The sequence below is a fragment of the Rousettus aegyptiacus genome, unplaced genomic scaffold (assembly GCF_014176215.1).
Source record: "Rousettus aegyptiacus isolate mRouAeg1 unplaced genomic scaffold, mRouAeg1.p scaffold_m13_p_2, whole genome shotgun sequence".
NCBI classification, from domain to species: domain Eukaryota; kingdom Metazoa; phylum Chordata; class Mammalia; order Chiroptera; family Pteropodidae; genus Rousettus; species Rousettus aegyptiacus.
In genome coordinates, this window is record NW_023416295.1 from 119,407,524 (window position 1) to 119,423,364 (window position 15,841).

The 15,841-nt window shown below is 36.8% G+C and overlaps 1 protein-coding gene and 1 pseudogene across 1 annotated transcript; one reads left to right on the plus strand and one right to left on the minus strand.

Moving 5' to 3' along the window:
- Positions 1–2: 2 nt before the first annotated feature.
- On the plus strand, positions 3–6,895 carry LLPH (LLP homolog, long-term synaptic facilitation factor). Its single transcript, XM_016139929.2, has 3 exons — positions 3–140; positions 1,792–2,003; positions 6,287–6,895. The coding sequence occupies exons 2-3, from the start codon at positions 1,799–1,801 to the stop codon at positions 6,463–6,465; spliced, it is 384 nt and encodes a 127-aa protein (XP_015995415.1). The 5' UTR covers positions 3–140; positions 1,792–1,798; the 3' UTR covers positions 6,466–6,895.
- A 1,078-nt stretch (positions 6,896–7,973) lies between these two features.
- LOC107508208 lies at positions 7,974–8,541 on the minus strand (annotated as a pseudogene).
- Positions 8,542–15,841: the final 7,300 nt, after the last annotated feature.

Genomic DNA, 15,841 nt, shown 5'->3' on the forward strand with positions numbered 1-15,841 from the left:
TCCGTGACATTTTGACTCCCGGCGTGCAACGCGCGCCCGCGGGGGTGGCGGAGGAGTGGAGAGGGCTGCCGGGAAGGCGGAAGTATGGGGACTTCCGGTCGCCGTGAGCGTGCGGACTAAGAGGTTGTGAGCATTTTCAGGTGAGTTTATTACGTCTTGTGTTCGGTAAAGCCTAGGACTTTGGACTCAGTTCCGCTTCTTGTAGGCAATTTTGTCTCAAGCCTTATCCTCTCGGCAAGCTTGAGCCCGGCCCAGAGACGAAAGCGTCCCTCAGGAGTTAGGGTGTCTCATAGTCTTGGTGGTGGCACTCGGGCTTCTCGATGCTCTGTGGGAACTGGAATCCTTTGTCGTTCGGACCCTCTCAGGTTAACCTCGGCCTTCATGGTTGTTTACTGCACTCCTTCTGTCCCCGCCGCTTGCAGGGCTTGAGTTGTTGCAAACGGAACGGAGTGAGTTTGTGATTGCTGGCGTCCCCCAAAATATCACTCCACTAGTCATTGATTCAACAAATCTTTATTTAACCTTTACTACGTGCAAAGAGCTGTGTATTGGGGATTCTAACGGTGAACAAGACTTGTTTAAGGCCCTGCCATACGGAGGTCACAGTCTACTGGGGATGACAGAAAATAAGTAATTTCAGACTGCAACACGTATTAAAAGGAATGAAAAGGATAATAGGATGGGGAAAAAGAAGAGGGGCTCTTACGGGGCCAGAGAAGACCTTTTGGAGGTACTTCATGAAGTAAAGGAGCAAGCCTTGAGAAGAGCAGTTCTCAGGCGTAGGAAAGCAAATGTAAAGGTATTAAAGTGAACATAGTTTGGGCTCCCCCCTCCCCCAGTCGTGTCTTAGTGATTCATATATTAGTGATTTTTATAACTGCTTTATTAATGCATAAGTAATACAACAAACTGCATATGTTTAAAATGTGTAATATAAACTTTGACATGTGTATGTATACAAACATAAATCCACCAGCACGATCAAGATGGTATTATAAGTCGTTCCCCAAAGTTTCCTCTTAAACTTTATGATCCCTGTAATCCCTTCCTTCCCACACCTCATCACATCCCCACATTGTCCCTACGATGCCATTGATTGGACTGTTTTCAGATGTAGTTGGCACTTGGAGGTGAGGTGGAGGGTGAGATGAGAATTGAGGAGGCATCAGGTCACAACCTTATAGATCTCGAATATAGGAGGTGGGAAGTCATGAAAGAATTGTAAGAAAGGCAGTCCTGTGCTAAATTTTTAAAAGCTCACAGTAGCCACCTTGTGGAGGACTTAGGGCTGGAACTAAGGGGTGGAGAAAAAGCTAGAGTGGAAATAGACAAGTTTAAAATAGCAAGATTGACTTGTGGATAATGAAGACGGGTGGGTGTCTTTTAGGATTGAGTGAAATCAAGAATAAAATATTTATAAAAGCATTTTGTAATTTGTTGGTTGTTGCATAAATGTAAGGTGATAATACTCTTTGCATTTTGGGGGACATTAAATTTCTGCATCTTGTATGGAAACTCCAGAAACTTTCAGAATTGGCTTGACTTACAATTTGCCAGTGACCACTAGGAGTTTGATTTGGTGTTTTTAATAATTAACAGTCGTTTATGCCATGTTGATCCTCACACGAGTTGCATATGAAGCTATCATATCATGAAAATAGGGGGGAGTTTTACCTTCCATTTGTTCATGTTTTGTAGTGATACCTTCTAATCTGGTTTTCCAAGCTTTTGCCCCCCCCCTTTTTTTTGATAGTAAACATTTAGTTTTGAATATCTTTGTTAACTTTTCAGATAAAATATGGCTAAAAGCTTACGGAGTAAGTGGAAAAGGAAGATGCGTGCTGAAAAGAGAAAAAAGAATGCCCCAAAGGAGCTTAGCAGACTTAAAAGTATTCTTAAAGTAGATAGTGATGTTTTAATGAAAGATGTTCAAGAGATAGCAACTGTGGTGGTTCCCAGAAATTGTGAAGAGAAAACCCAATGTGTGGTGAAAGATGAAAAAGGTAAGTTTATGTGCTTCGTTTAAAGAAAAAAAATTATATCAGGTTCCTTTTGGGACTCTTTTCCCCATTTCGACTCTTTCGGTCATATCCATACATGCTCCTCTACAAGCCTCCTGCCATGCCCACATTATTCTTTGAAGGTTTATAGTGCTAATAGAGATTCTATGCTAAACTATTTTAAAGCCAAGTCATGTGAATAGGCAGTTTGGGGATATTCAGAGTGGGCTTCTGATGCCTGCACAGATAGCCTAAGTGTCTCAGAAATAGTACTAGAGGAGTAGACAAACCTGTACACACTTTCATTGGAAGTTACATAATTTAGTCAGGGACTAGGCAGGATAAAAGGAATCTTTCTTCATTTTGCCCTTTGGAAGATATAGTTCCCATTCTAAGAGTCCTACACCCTGAAAATCAGAGTTTCCTTGTATTTGATTTTGATAGAGTCTAGGGACCTCTATGTCTTAGTCGTAGTCTAAAGTTAGAGGCTATATATAATGCTAGTTTTAGTATGGGAAAAGACTTATTGGTTTTCACATCTCTAATACACCACTTTGGCAACAAACTAAATTAAGCACTCATGATACCTAGGCTCTTAAAATAGAAGTATATTTATGTGGTGTCTAGTGGTCAAGGAAGAGAGCAGCATTCCTCAGCCTTCCAATCCAAGAAGCTTCCCATTCTTCAAAATGATCATTTCTTATTTTCTCTTCCCATTCCATCCCATTCCCACCCCCGATGAATGAAAATTACAAGAAGCTTTTCACTTTACCGTCTTTGAAAAATTGTGGGGATCAATAGAAAAACCCTTATCTTCCCCACTGTCCAAGTCTATAAGAATTTGAATATATAGTCTGTTTTCACTCTTATTAATGATCTCAAAGGCCAATTTCTTCATGTGTGTTCTGAATATTTTTCATTCTCAAGGACTACTCATGCATCTTACTCATCAGTCTGTCTTCTCTGCTGGGTCATTCACAGCAGCATAAATGTGTTCTGGGATGTGTCATTTCAAAAAAAAGAGAAAAATCCCTCCCTTGATCTTACATTTCTCCCAATCTGTCACTTTATTTCAGCTCTCCTTGCAACTTCTTAACACTTGTCTCTGTTTCCTCACGTGTACACACACTACCTGCACCCATTCACTCTTTCGTTATTGAGGTCAAATTCACATAACATGAAGTTTGCCATTTTAAAATGTACAATTCAGTAGCATTTAGTACATTGATGATGATTTCCAACCATCGCCTCTGTTTCCAAAACATTTTCATTACCGTAAAGCGAAACCTCATACTCATGAAGTAGTTTCTCCCTCATCACCCTCTCCCTAGCCTCTGGCAACCACTAATGTGCTTTCTACCTTTTTGAATTTACCTATTCTGGATATTTCATATAAGTGGAATCATATATATGAACTTTTGTGTCTGACTTTTTTCACATAGTGTAGTGTTTTTGAGGTTCATCTACATACAACTTTGTATCAGTACTTCTCTTCTTTTTAAAGCTTAATAATAGCTCATTTTATGTTTAACCACGTATTCATTGGTTAATGGACATTTGATTTGCTTAGACCTTCTGGTTATTTTGAATAGCGCTGCTGTGAACATTTGTGTATGAGATTTTCTTTTCAGTTATTTTGGTTATATATGAGTGGAATTGCTGGGTCATGTAATAAATCTGTTTGCTGTTTACTGTTTTCTATATTAGTCACACCATTTTACGTTCTTCCCGGCAATGTGCAAGGGTTCCAGTTCTTTCACATACTCACTAATACTTGTTATTTCATATTTTTAAAATTATTACCCCATCCTAGTGGGTGTGAAGTGGTGTTTCAATATTGTTGAGCATATGGTTTGTTGGCCATTTGTATATTATCTTTGCAGATAGATCTATTTAAGTCCTTTGTTCCCTTTTAATTGGATTGTCTTTTTGTTGTTGAGTTATGAGGTTTTTTTTTTTTTAATTTCATAACTAATTTTATTGCAGTGAGTTAATCAAAACATTTTTAATGTATACAATCTCAGGTCATATACTCTGGAGACTAGAAACCCATTTACTTTTAAGTCTTGGATTTATCCTTTTCTCTCCTGTTTTCTGTTTCTTTTATTATATTTTCTCAACTTTATCTCCTAGTTCTTGTGTTGAGTTTAGTTTTGCCTTATATTTTTAATTTCCAAAATTTTTTCTTATGGTATTCCTTTATTGTAGGCCCAGGTTCTTAATGGATACATAGTTTCTGTGATATCACTGCTAGTATTCATTACAGTGAGGGTAAGTCATCCCTAATCAGCTTCTTTTAAAATTTTAATCTACTCTGCATTGCTTACTTTCCTCTTGGGTTATCCTCCTCCCTCCCATTCCTTTTATTTTTGTTTGTTTTGGTCCCTTTCTTTCATGTTAGAGACTTCTCCAATGTCTAGTGATCAGTAGTTGTTTAAAAGTGAGGCGTGAAAATGATGGTTGGAAGCTTGCATGGGCAGGCGGCAAGGTGTGGAGGAAGGCTTATCAGCTGTTGGACTTGCAGAATGATTGGATTGGTATTTGGAGATTTTATTGTGGGACATCTCTTATCTCAGAACCTGCTGGTGTTTTCTGTCATTCTCAGAGAGGAATTCCCTCATCTCCTACCTGGGGGAATGTCTGGCTGCCCTCATTTTTGGTGTATTTCAGGAGCTAAATGAGGATGGAACTGATAGTGCTGGAGTCTTCTTATTTAGTAATCTACTGGCTTTTAGTGTGCTTCCTCATTTCTGCCCTCAAGTTCATGTTTTCCCATATTTCTACTTCTTCAGCCCAGTTTCTCAAGCCACAAATCTAGTAGTTATCCTTACCCCCACCCCAGTAGTTATCCTTCCCCCCCACCCCAGGAGTTATCCTTAATCCCTTTTTTCTTTATCTCCCACATCTAAACCATTAACATATCTTGAATATCTACAAAATACATCAGTAATTTATCCATTTTTCTCCTACTTTATGCTTTTACTTTAAATGATCATTGGCTCTTTTTGAACCAAGGTAGTAGCCTTTTTATTTCTTCAGCTCTTGTTACCTTCCAATTCATTTCTAATCTGTCAACCTGTATTATATCTTTAGAATATAAATTAAATTACATCATTTTCATGCATAAAGCACCTCATTGTCTTTCTATGTGCTTACCAGAGTCTACCAGGTCCTATTAATCTGTTTCTGGTACCTCTCTTTAAAAAGTTGCTTACCATACACTAAAGTTTGCTTTATTATTCACCCCTCAACACAGCAAGGTAAACTCCATGAGAGCAAAGAGCTCATTTGGACCACTATATTTCCAGAACTTAGAATAGCCCTAAAATGTTAATTCAACAACTAGTTATTGAATGGCTAGTATATGCAGGCACTCTTTTAGGTACTGTGGAAACAATGATGAGTATCAGACACATGGCCTTCATCTGAATGCGATTTACATTGTATTGGAGGAGACAGAAAGTACACCAGATAAATGGATTAATAAAATATCAGGTAGTAGAGATGATGGAAGAAGACCTTGTATACCCTGATAAGTTCCCAGGGAGGGACATTCTGGGCATGTCCTTCATAATTTATAAGGTTGGTGATGCATGTACCACAGCATGGTTGCACTGAGCTTCCTGCCAAGTCTCCTGTTAGTAAACCCGGATCTCTGTATTATCTGGATAGAAAACTCTGATAGCCGTAGGGTACATCCAGTTAGTTCTTCTCTGTTGTCTGCCCATCTCTGTCATCACAAGCCTGCTGCTTAACTTCTATACCTCTTTCAAGTTCACTTTGTTAGTCATCCCTAATCAGCTTCTAAGCCTTGTCCATTAGATGTGTGAATACACCTCTTATTGGCTCAGCTATCTTATTTAGCTCAAGAAGACACAATCTGAGAAATGTTCTTGTAATTCACATTTGCTCAGAACCATACACTTACCCCTAATGCAGTAACTCAAAGCCATACATCCTGAATGTTTGCTGTTTAACTTTTGCTATTCCAAAGAAGAACAATCATGACAACATTCTTTAGAATGTTTCTGAGTGGTTAAGTAGATAATGTCTCTAGTTCTCACAAATGTCTTTCATGGTTGTAGGAACACATGGCAGCACGTGTGGGATTCCATTGAATGTATTATAAGGGATTTTCAGAGTGTTAGTGCAATCTGCAAATAAGGGATTTTTTTTCTTTCGTTTCAGACCATTTTCAGTTCTGATGTTCTTATTACATTAATGTGCTTTTTAACAGAGTTGTTATCATTTGTGAGTATTAATAGTTTTTTCCATTTTTTATTCAGATGACATGAAAATGGAGACTGATATTAAGAGAAACAAAAAGAGTCTTCTAGACCAGCATGGACAGTACCCCATATGGATGAATCAGAGGCAAAGGAAAAGGCTGAAGGCAAAGCGAGAGAAAGGGAAGGGGAAAAACAAAGCAAAAGCAGTGAAGGCAGCAAAGGGTTTGGCCTGGTAGACTCTTTAAAACTTGAAAAATGCCACGTGGGACAGATCTTTGATTAGAATGTATACACTGATTTCAGCTTCCACTAAATGAAAACTTTGTTTTCGTATTTCAGTTTGGCCTTTTTCTTCAATTCAAACCTAACATAATTCCTCAAATTTATTTTGGAAACTTGAATAAAATATTTTCTTCCATGAATGAAAGCTATACTGATATTTCAATTGGATGCTAACCAATATGCAAGGATTATCAGACATCAAAATTCTATTACATATTAATATGATTGGTCTTTATAAAGAGAAATGATATTGCCAAGTCAAGCTAACTCAGATTTAAAGAAAACTATTATGTTATTTTAAAATATAAGATCAGTGGATCTTATAAGCTGCATGTTTGGAGTTTCGAATTTCTATAAATCAGAATAAAAGGTACTTTGTCTAGATCTTGAACACTTTTTCTTTCATATGTCCTTAAGGTTTTCTAGTAGTAGAAAAGACCATATTTTAAATTTTTAGGTAGAATATTAATATGTACAGATTTATATGTTTCAACTTTTAAGGAAGAACATCATGGGAACTGGTTAAATGTCAGTTTTTATATTATGTAGCAAATGCAACATTTCACAGAGTAAGATTCTCAGAATCAGTTTTTTAGGTGCATTGTGAAAATACATTTTGTGGTCACATCAATTTGGAGGATGCTACAGACTTGAAGATTCACAAAAAGTATTAGTATAGTTTATAGAGATCAAGCAATAAAGAAACCTCTTCAACTTTGACTGTGAAAGTAGTGTTCTGAGGAATAGAGTATACTGTTGGAAATGCTGATATAGTGAAAGGATTTTTGTTAAATCTGTCTTGCTACAGTTTACTAATTTCATTATTATGCTTACTTTAAATTTAGTGTTCACTCTGAAATTCACTGTAATTACATTAGCCATCATTATATGTTCACTGAACAACAAATATTTATTGAGTGTCTACTGTATGCCAGGGACTTTTCCAGGTGCTAGGGACACAGAACAAGTCAAGGTGTCAGCCCTTATGGGTGTCTGTTAAGATGAGGCTGTTAACTTCAGGGGAAAACCAAGTTAAAACTGAGATCTATTAGAATAAGGTCACTTAGTTATCAGGACACAAGTTTTGTGCCAGGCATACTGCTAGTCTGGAACATAGAGATAAATAGGACATGAATCTATAAAACTTAATACCAGTAAAATCTTTAAATTATTTTATGTAAGCCTTTTTTCAGTTTACCTAGTGGTTAATTTACTGTAAAGTTAGTGGTTAATTTTTGTGTGTGTATGTGTGTGTGAGCAGTCATCTGATTTATTAGAAGATAAACAACAAATTTTAAAATGTTACAAAAATATTTTCAGAACATCAAAAAGTATTTAACCATACTCAGCTTATGATAGAAAAAATGGGTGAATGGAATAATAATTCATGCTAGATCACGTTTAATAAACTGGCAACAGAAAGTCGGTTGAAGGAAAGCAGAGGAACTTTGTCTTTTAAGAATTAGAACCAAGGGGCTACATTATCATCTGGCATCCACTCAGTGTTGTACTTATGGTTAGAAATGTACATTATGGGAACTCGAGGATCTTCATGATTCTTCCTTTGAGGTCCTGGTCAATGGTGGTCACGGTGTAACAATACTGAGTTACTAAGCAGTCATCTGCATAGGATCGTTTGTGCATGGTAATCGTTCAAATCGTGGATCCTTGGTAATCATTAGAACCACTCAATACTTCTGCCCCAGTTTCTCAATTTCAGCCATTACACAGCACAGTTATACAAGGAATACATTTGGCATACAGACAGTCCATTGTTGACTGCACTAAGTCCAGTTTGGCTTTATTAGAAATTTGTTAAAATTGGTATCAACCAGAATGTGGTAAGGTAGGCCCAGCTGTGTGTCATATTGGGAAAATAAGCAAGAAGGGCGTTAGGGGACTTCTCTTTCCTTGAGTACACTGGGATTTTTTTTTTTTAAGGTTTTAATCTATCCTTTAAGCCTCTGATCTCTGAGACTAAGCATTTGCTTCATGTTCTCATACATCCTTATTTTTTTTTGCTTTCCCATGTTCATGCTGCATTCTTGTTTCTTTTAGTGGCTAATTTTTAAATACTTAAAATGAGTTTTCTCAAAGAAGCTAATAAAAGATATGAGTTGGAAAATAAATGTTATTCATGGCCTTTTTTGCCTTTTGGTATTGTTATAAACAACAAATACTTTATCAGGAAAAGTAAATATATAAATGTTTATTCACGGAATAAGGTGCTCACATTGTCCAATTAAGGCACTGACAATATCAACCAAAATATACTAGCTAAATTTGTTACCTTTTTTTTTTTTTTTTTTTTAATAGGCATTGTCTACACCAGTGATGTTATACACTTGGAGCTTTTTTAAATTTTGGCAGAATCGTCAGGTATTTTTTAGCTGGATTTTCTTTAAGTCGAGGTCAGAGACCAATGCCAGGGGTATGTTCATATTTTCTGTTGATTCCATTGGTGGTAGCTTTGAGTTTTCATTTAGGGTCTCCCAACGATTATTGGTATATTCACTTAAGTTGGTTCGGTCAGGATTTAACTTAAAAAATCAAAACACTGCTGTCAAAAAACTTACTTGGGAAACATGTTCTCAAGTGTCCTATGGCTTCTGGAAAAGTGGCCTGAAGAGAGATTGTCTTGCATGAGGTTGTGATTGGATCCTCTAAGGCTCTCAGTTTTTGTACTGCACTGCAGGCAAGATTCTTCCCACCTCCAAGTTTTGGTAGGAAATTTAGACTGGCATTCCAAAATGAGCGCAGGGGTATGATTACTTTTTGTTCTATCCCTAGAGATTATAAATTAAGAAGTACAGCAGAATCCTTTAATTTAAATGAATAGCTTATTTTAAAAAATTCCGTTATCCTTGTTAGATTGATGTTTTCCAGGGAATTGCTGTAAAACCACCAGATGGAGCTCAAGCTAAACCCCGAATCATTTTTGGAATTAAGTTGAGCAGGCTGAATCTCATTAAGAAGTGAATGTAACATTTCGTTTTTTTAAGAAATAAAATTTAAAATTAAAACATTTAAGGATAATCAGAAAATGCTTTCATTTATTGGTGGCTTTGTATGTGAGGCCTTGGTCTAAATTATTTAATCCTAAACTCTTCAAAGTATTAACTCATTTGAATCCTATGAGTTTGGTACTAATTATCTCTATTACATAAGGGGAAACTGAGGCATGCAGGCCATATAACTAAAACCAGGAGAGCTGAGATTCAAATTCAGACAGGCTCCAGAGCCTGTAGTCTTACAATGCCGCTCTGCCTCTAAAGGATGTGCAAACTTGCTAAGAGATGCAGGCTCAGGATCAGATAAAGAACAGCTTTCAGTAGAGAAATGATTCTCAAATCTCTGGGCCTACACCAGACTGGAATCCTCTAGGTAGCACTCCTTTCGAATGGGCTGATCCAGTTGCAAAAGTGTAGCCTAAGATCAATGCTGCCCAAGCTGCTAATCAGAGAAATGTGAACTGCAGTTGAAGCTCTAAGGTAGCATCAAGTAAGTAGTGGTTTTGACCACATTTTTTTTTAATGTCACATTGATGTAAGTACATTTTTCCCCACTAGCTCACATGCTGTCTAGAATAAATGTGTAGCAAAATATATTTGCTTATTAGAAAATTTGAGTATTTTCAAAATTTGGATTTATACACCTTGGATATGATTTGTAGGATACAGAGAAAAAAAAAATAACAGTTACCAATGATTTAAATAGCTGGAATGGACTGAGTAATGATGATGAGGGATAGGGATGTGTGGTTTAGACTCATGAAGTGCTAGCCACAAAATAATATAAATGGGAGAAATCTAAAGAGACTTCAAGGAATTCTCAAATTTATAAATATTACAGTCGATATGCAGAAGTTGGGCCATTGACTAAGCTTACCAGCTAAGTGACTAACTTCTGATGGCGCCCGGCAGAGTGATTCAGATTCATGTTAGCACAAAATAGAATTCTTTTTCCTTGTATTTGCCAGCATAAAAAACACCGTGTGGCAGACGTACCAGTTTTACAAAGTGATGTTGCAGAGATGGAGAGTGGGGAGCTGTTAAATACTTGCTTAAGGTCAGGTTTGTGCCTGCTTACAAAAACAAACAAACAAAAAACCCCTAAATTTTACATAGTTGAATGCCCAGGGTCTTCATCCATTTTAGAGCAGGAGAAAATACAATGTGATGTCAAATAAGACTCATTTAGCAGAATAATAGTAATAACAACTGGCATTTAGAGAATGCATACCATGTTAAACACTCCATCTATTATTTCATTTCATCCTTAATGCTGTGGGATCAATACTCATATCTCTATTTTCATATGAGGAAACAGTTTTGAAGAGGTAAGTAAACTTGTCCAAATTCGTGTAACTGTTCAATAGTGAGCACAGCTGTTCCAGAGTATAGAATGAATGCCTCTTATGGGAAGCTTCAGAGAGAGATTTTGATTCAATCTAAGGAATAACCTAACCAGGATGTTGGGAGCACTCCCCTGTTAAGCTAAGGCTGGACAGCCACTTGGTTGGAATGTAGTATAACAGATTTAAACATTGTACAGTGATGCCCTTTTTCTACAGGAGATACAATTCAAGACCTCCAGCTTGAAAGTGGATAGGCTGAACCCTAGATATACTATTTTTTTTCCTGCATCCATACCTATGATAAGTGTCATTTATAAAACAGGCAAAAAGACTAATAATAAAATAGAATCATTAAACAATATGTGTGACTCTTGAACAACGTGGGTTTGAACTGCGAAGGTCCACTTTGATACAGACTTTTTTCAATAAATACAGAGCCCTTCTTATCCCTGGGTTTCATGTCTGCAGATTCAACCAACCAAGGATCAAAAGCAGTATTTTCTGATCCTTATTTGGGGAATTCAGGATGCAGGGGGCCGACTGTACGCATTCCTCTATACCATTTTATATAAGAGACTTGAGCATCCGCAGATTTTTGGTATCGAGGGATGTCCTGGAACCAGTCCTCTTCAGATACCAGTGTAAAACTGTAGTTATGTTTTGGGGAGTCAAAAGTTATATGTGGATTTTTAACTGCCTGAGGTGTGGTGGTCAATGTCCCTAACTTCTGCATTGTTCAAGGGTCAAGTGTATGCTCTAATAAAAGTTATGTGTGTGTGGTCTCTCTCAAAATAACCTTATTATACTGTATATCCAGTGTGGATGTGCTGGACAAAGGGAAATTCATGTTCCAGACAGGATGGAGCAGGACAGTTGGAGATTTCATCATATTACTCAGAATGAATTGTTTATTTCTGGAATTTTTTATTTAATATTTTCGAACTGCAGTTGACCGCAGGTAACGGAAGAAAGTGAAACGTCAGATAAGGGAGGACTACTGTACTTGGGCTTGTGATTGAAAGCTACTAAAGCCTTTTCCAGCCAAGAAATGCCTTGCAGGAAGTTGTCATGTCTGACATGTATTGTACTTGTTTTGCTCTATATATTCTTTTGGCACTACGTGATTGCAGACTTAAGTATCTTTTCGGTGGAAATAACAAAATCTGAAATCTCCTTAATTTTGTTAATATTAAGTCTGGTATTCATTCCACTAAGTTCCACTTTAAAGTATGGAAAAAATGTTATAAACATCTGCTTTAAACAATGAATGAAGTAAAGGCCTCTGCATTTTAATTTAAAGAATGGCATAGTTTTATAATACATTAAGTTTATAATATGCAGAATGTATTTAATTTCCTAAAGCGATGACTTATCTTGGCATTATGCTATCTTATGAAACACTTTCTCACTCTCACATTGTGTCTTTATAGTTTTCAATATCAGCAAAACCTTTAAATAGTCTTAGTTGGGTGTTGTGTGCCATTATACAGTAACTGCTAGTACATATGGTATTTCTGATCCATGTAATAAAGTACATTTGTCATGTATCTCGTGATCTGCATACCTTTCAGCTGTTACTTCATAAATCTGTTCCATCAGAGAACTGCTTTGTGCAGCAATGGTTGAAGCTGCTTTTAATAAACTAATATTTTGTGTTTCATATGTAATCAACAGGGAATATTATAGACTTGTGCCTCTGTGGAGAAACATTCCACTAAACTTCTTTCCTCTTGACAATAATGGGAAGAAAAATAGCTTGGGAAAAACACAGATGTTCGAGAACATGTGTTGTTTGCTCCTAAAAGTCAGCTGAAGATCTTTTGTATTGCTCTAGGTTTTGTTTTTTTTTTTTTCCAATGCTTTAGAGAAGAAACAGTTTGAGATATGTGATGGGGAGAAGACAGAGTTACAAATTTCATTGAGAGACCAACATTGAGTGCTATTTGTCAAAATTCTAAAATGCTTCACCTTGTTCACAAAGTGGTGATATTCTTGAGCTAAGCTGTGGGCAGTTGGCCAAAGACTGGCCATTCCCACGTGCTTCTCTACTCAGACATAAGCATTTTGCTCTTGTTTTAGTTTTTCTTCTGTCCCAAACTTCAAACTAACAGTGTCTTCAAAAAAAAAAAGCACAGGTATTTAATAATTCAGGTAATTCCTTAAGTAATTGCATTGGGGCTATTGTTTTTCTTTAGCTGTTCTCCACAGACTAGGCAATTGGTTATTGATAACTGTATAGGATATTCTTGGAAAATGCTTAAGAAAAGGAAGCTATATGCCTTAGATGAAGTTGGTATGGATGTCCTTTGTAAGTCTATGAATCTTTAAGAAGAGTTGCCATAAAGAGAATGGGAACCAGCTGTTCAAATCTCCACTGAGGAAATGGGTTTTAGCTGTAGCAGAAGGGATTTGGGTTAAATGTAAAGAAGAGCATTCTTGAATGTGAGTGTTATTTAAAGCCAGGTATGGATTGAAAAGAGGCTGCTGAATTGTCTCTGGAAGAGAGAGAGAGTGCTAGAGAAAGAAATGGACGTGGGCAGAGATTGGGAGGGAGGTCCCCACTTATTTGAGATGGTTTAAATGTAATTCTACCCAATGGTTATGAGTCTTCTTCGTTCTCTTTTCTCACACATCTTGGGTTAGAGGTTTAAAAGGTCAGACCTGAAGAGTATACTTTAGTTATTAGAGCTAAAGAGCCAGAGGACTCCTAGGCCTGGAGGTCCTTTTGATATAATTCTTAATTGAAAGGAAATGCTAAAGTGTGACCATTGGATGAGGAAATTGACCCTTGGTTAATTTTCCGCTCTCGTCATTAAAGGCCAGTGTACACACTGAGCTCATCGTGTCAGGGAGGAATTTGACATTGAACAATTTCTGGAATGGCAAACAGTAGGCTGAGACCACTTGGATGCAGGCTTGAAGGGCTGGGGAACGAGTATGGCCATGTCGCTGCTGGGCATGTGTCAACTATATTTTTGACCAGGAAATCTCCAGTAAGACTAAAGGGTTTTAGGTCAAATGTGGCATTTCGAATTCCAGAGAGCACAGACTGAAAATTGGCCCTTTCCTTTTTCTTCCCTCCTGGCTGTCACCACCCTGCCCTGGTCCCCATTTGGCACACTCTTTTGCATCTCTCTTTTCACTGCATTTTTCTAAATCTTTTTCTTTCAGTTGGCTTTTCTTTCACATTATTTTTTGAAAGTTTTTGTTTTAATAAAAAAAAACCCTGTGAGTCAAACATTTTTAAATTACTTCTTAGGGGAAAAAAAGCCCTATATGTTTAGTTATAAGTGCTTTTTATTTATAAATGACCCCCAGCATTTTCTTTGTAGTCTAGTGACAATAGTAGAAACAGGTTTCCTGCTTCTATGCAGTTTCTCTTTATCACTTTGTCTTCTTTCTTCCTTTGCATTCCTCCTCCCACCACCAACACGCACATACACACAAGCCTCTTCTATGTGTGTATTACTTTAATTTCCTACTTGATCTCAAACCATTACCTTTCTTTCATTCTCTACTTCCCCACTTGGCTTTTCCCCTTTCATCTCAGACTTTTCACTCATTCTGTTTTTCTTTCTCTTCCTTTTCACCTTCATTTCCTAACTAGATACATGAATAGAAAATGTGCTTTATAACAGGAGCAGGCAGAAGGGCTGGCCATGTGTTTTTGTAAATAAAGTTTTATTGGAACAGAGACACATACACTTGTTTATGTATTGTCTACAGAATTGAGTAGTTGTGACAGACTATTCTTTGGACTGTAAAACCTAAAATATTATCTGGCCTTTTAAGAAAAAGTTTGCTGCCTCCTGCTTTAAATATTTTCTGTGTTTATGAAGTGAACCTTTTGTTCTTTATTTGGAAATTCAGGTAAGATGGATCTGTTTTATGTCTCTCATCCCTAGTTAATGAAATTAGATTTTATTTTATATTTTCAGGTCCCTCTAAGTTTCTTTTTTTTTTTCTTTCTAAATTTCTTTCTTGAAGGTAGTTGTGTCCAAAAGAAGAAAGGCAATCAAATTCATCCTCATTAATTATCAAAGCAAGGCAGGTTAACACCAGAGGGTTGTTGTTATTGTTGTTGTGTTGTTGTTTTGTGTGTGTGTGTGTGTGTGTGTGTGTGTGTGTGTGTGTGTGTTTAGATGGATTCCCTATCTTCCACCTGTGACTGGGCTGCTCTTAGTTTTTGGATAAAAAAATCATTTCATTGTAAAGCTTTTCAAAAATCTCATAGCTAACTTTTCCTTTAAGTCTATGAACCAGTTTTGCAAATGTTAGATGCCGAAGAAAGAACTCTGTTTTAATTTAATATGGCACCTAGAATACTGACACATATGAAAGCATTCCAATTTACTTTAATTTGGTGGGTGGTCTAGCTGAAAATGTTTTACCCAAATACACTTACAGGTTGGTTTCATTAACATGAAATTAATACAGGCTAAAATAGTTATAGGATTTAAGGCTGTATAGTGCTTTAGAGATCACCTACATTAACCCCGTATTTTTTAACAGATGAGGAAACTGAGGTCTCAATTTTCCCAAGATGTTAAAAGTTCATGACAGAGTCCAGGAGCCCAGGTCTCTACTCTCAGACAAATCTTTAAATCATACTGTGGTGATAACTAGTCACATAAATGATCACATTCTGACTAATGTCAAGATTAATTCTATTCTCTTCCTTTCTATAAAAAGAAGGGCTGCTAAATGAAACTATGGTGTGTGACTAGTGGTCTTTTCTGTAATTCTATTTAGGCTGTGGTTAATAACCAAAACTTTTCTATCAGTGCTGTGCCTCTTTGTTATAGGTGTTATAATATCTTTTAGTTAAAACAAAACAACAAACCCCTTTTTCCTGTGCCCTCCGTGAAAAACTGGATTGGTTGTTTTGTCTTTACTCTCTTCTCTCTCTTTTTTTTTTTTCTATTTTTTTTAACACTCTTCTAATTCACCCTGTGTATTGTTAATTTCTTTTT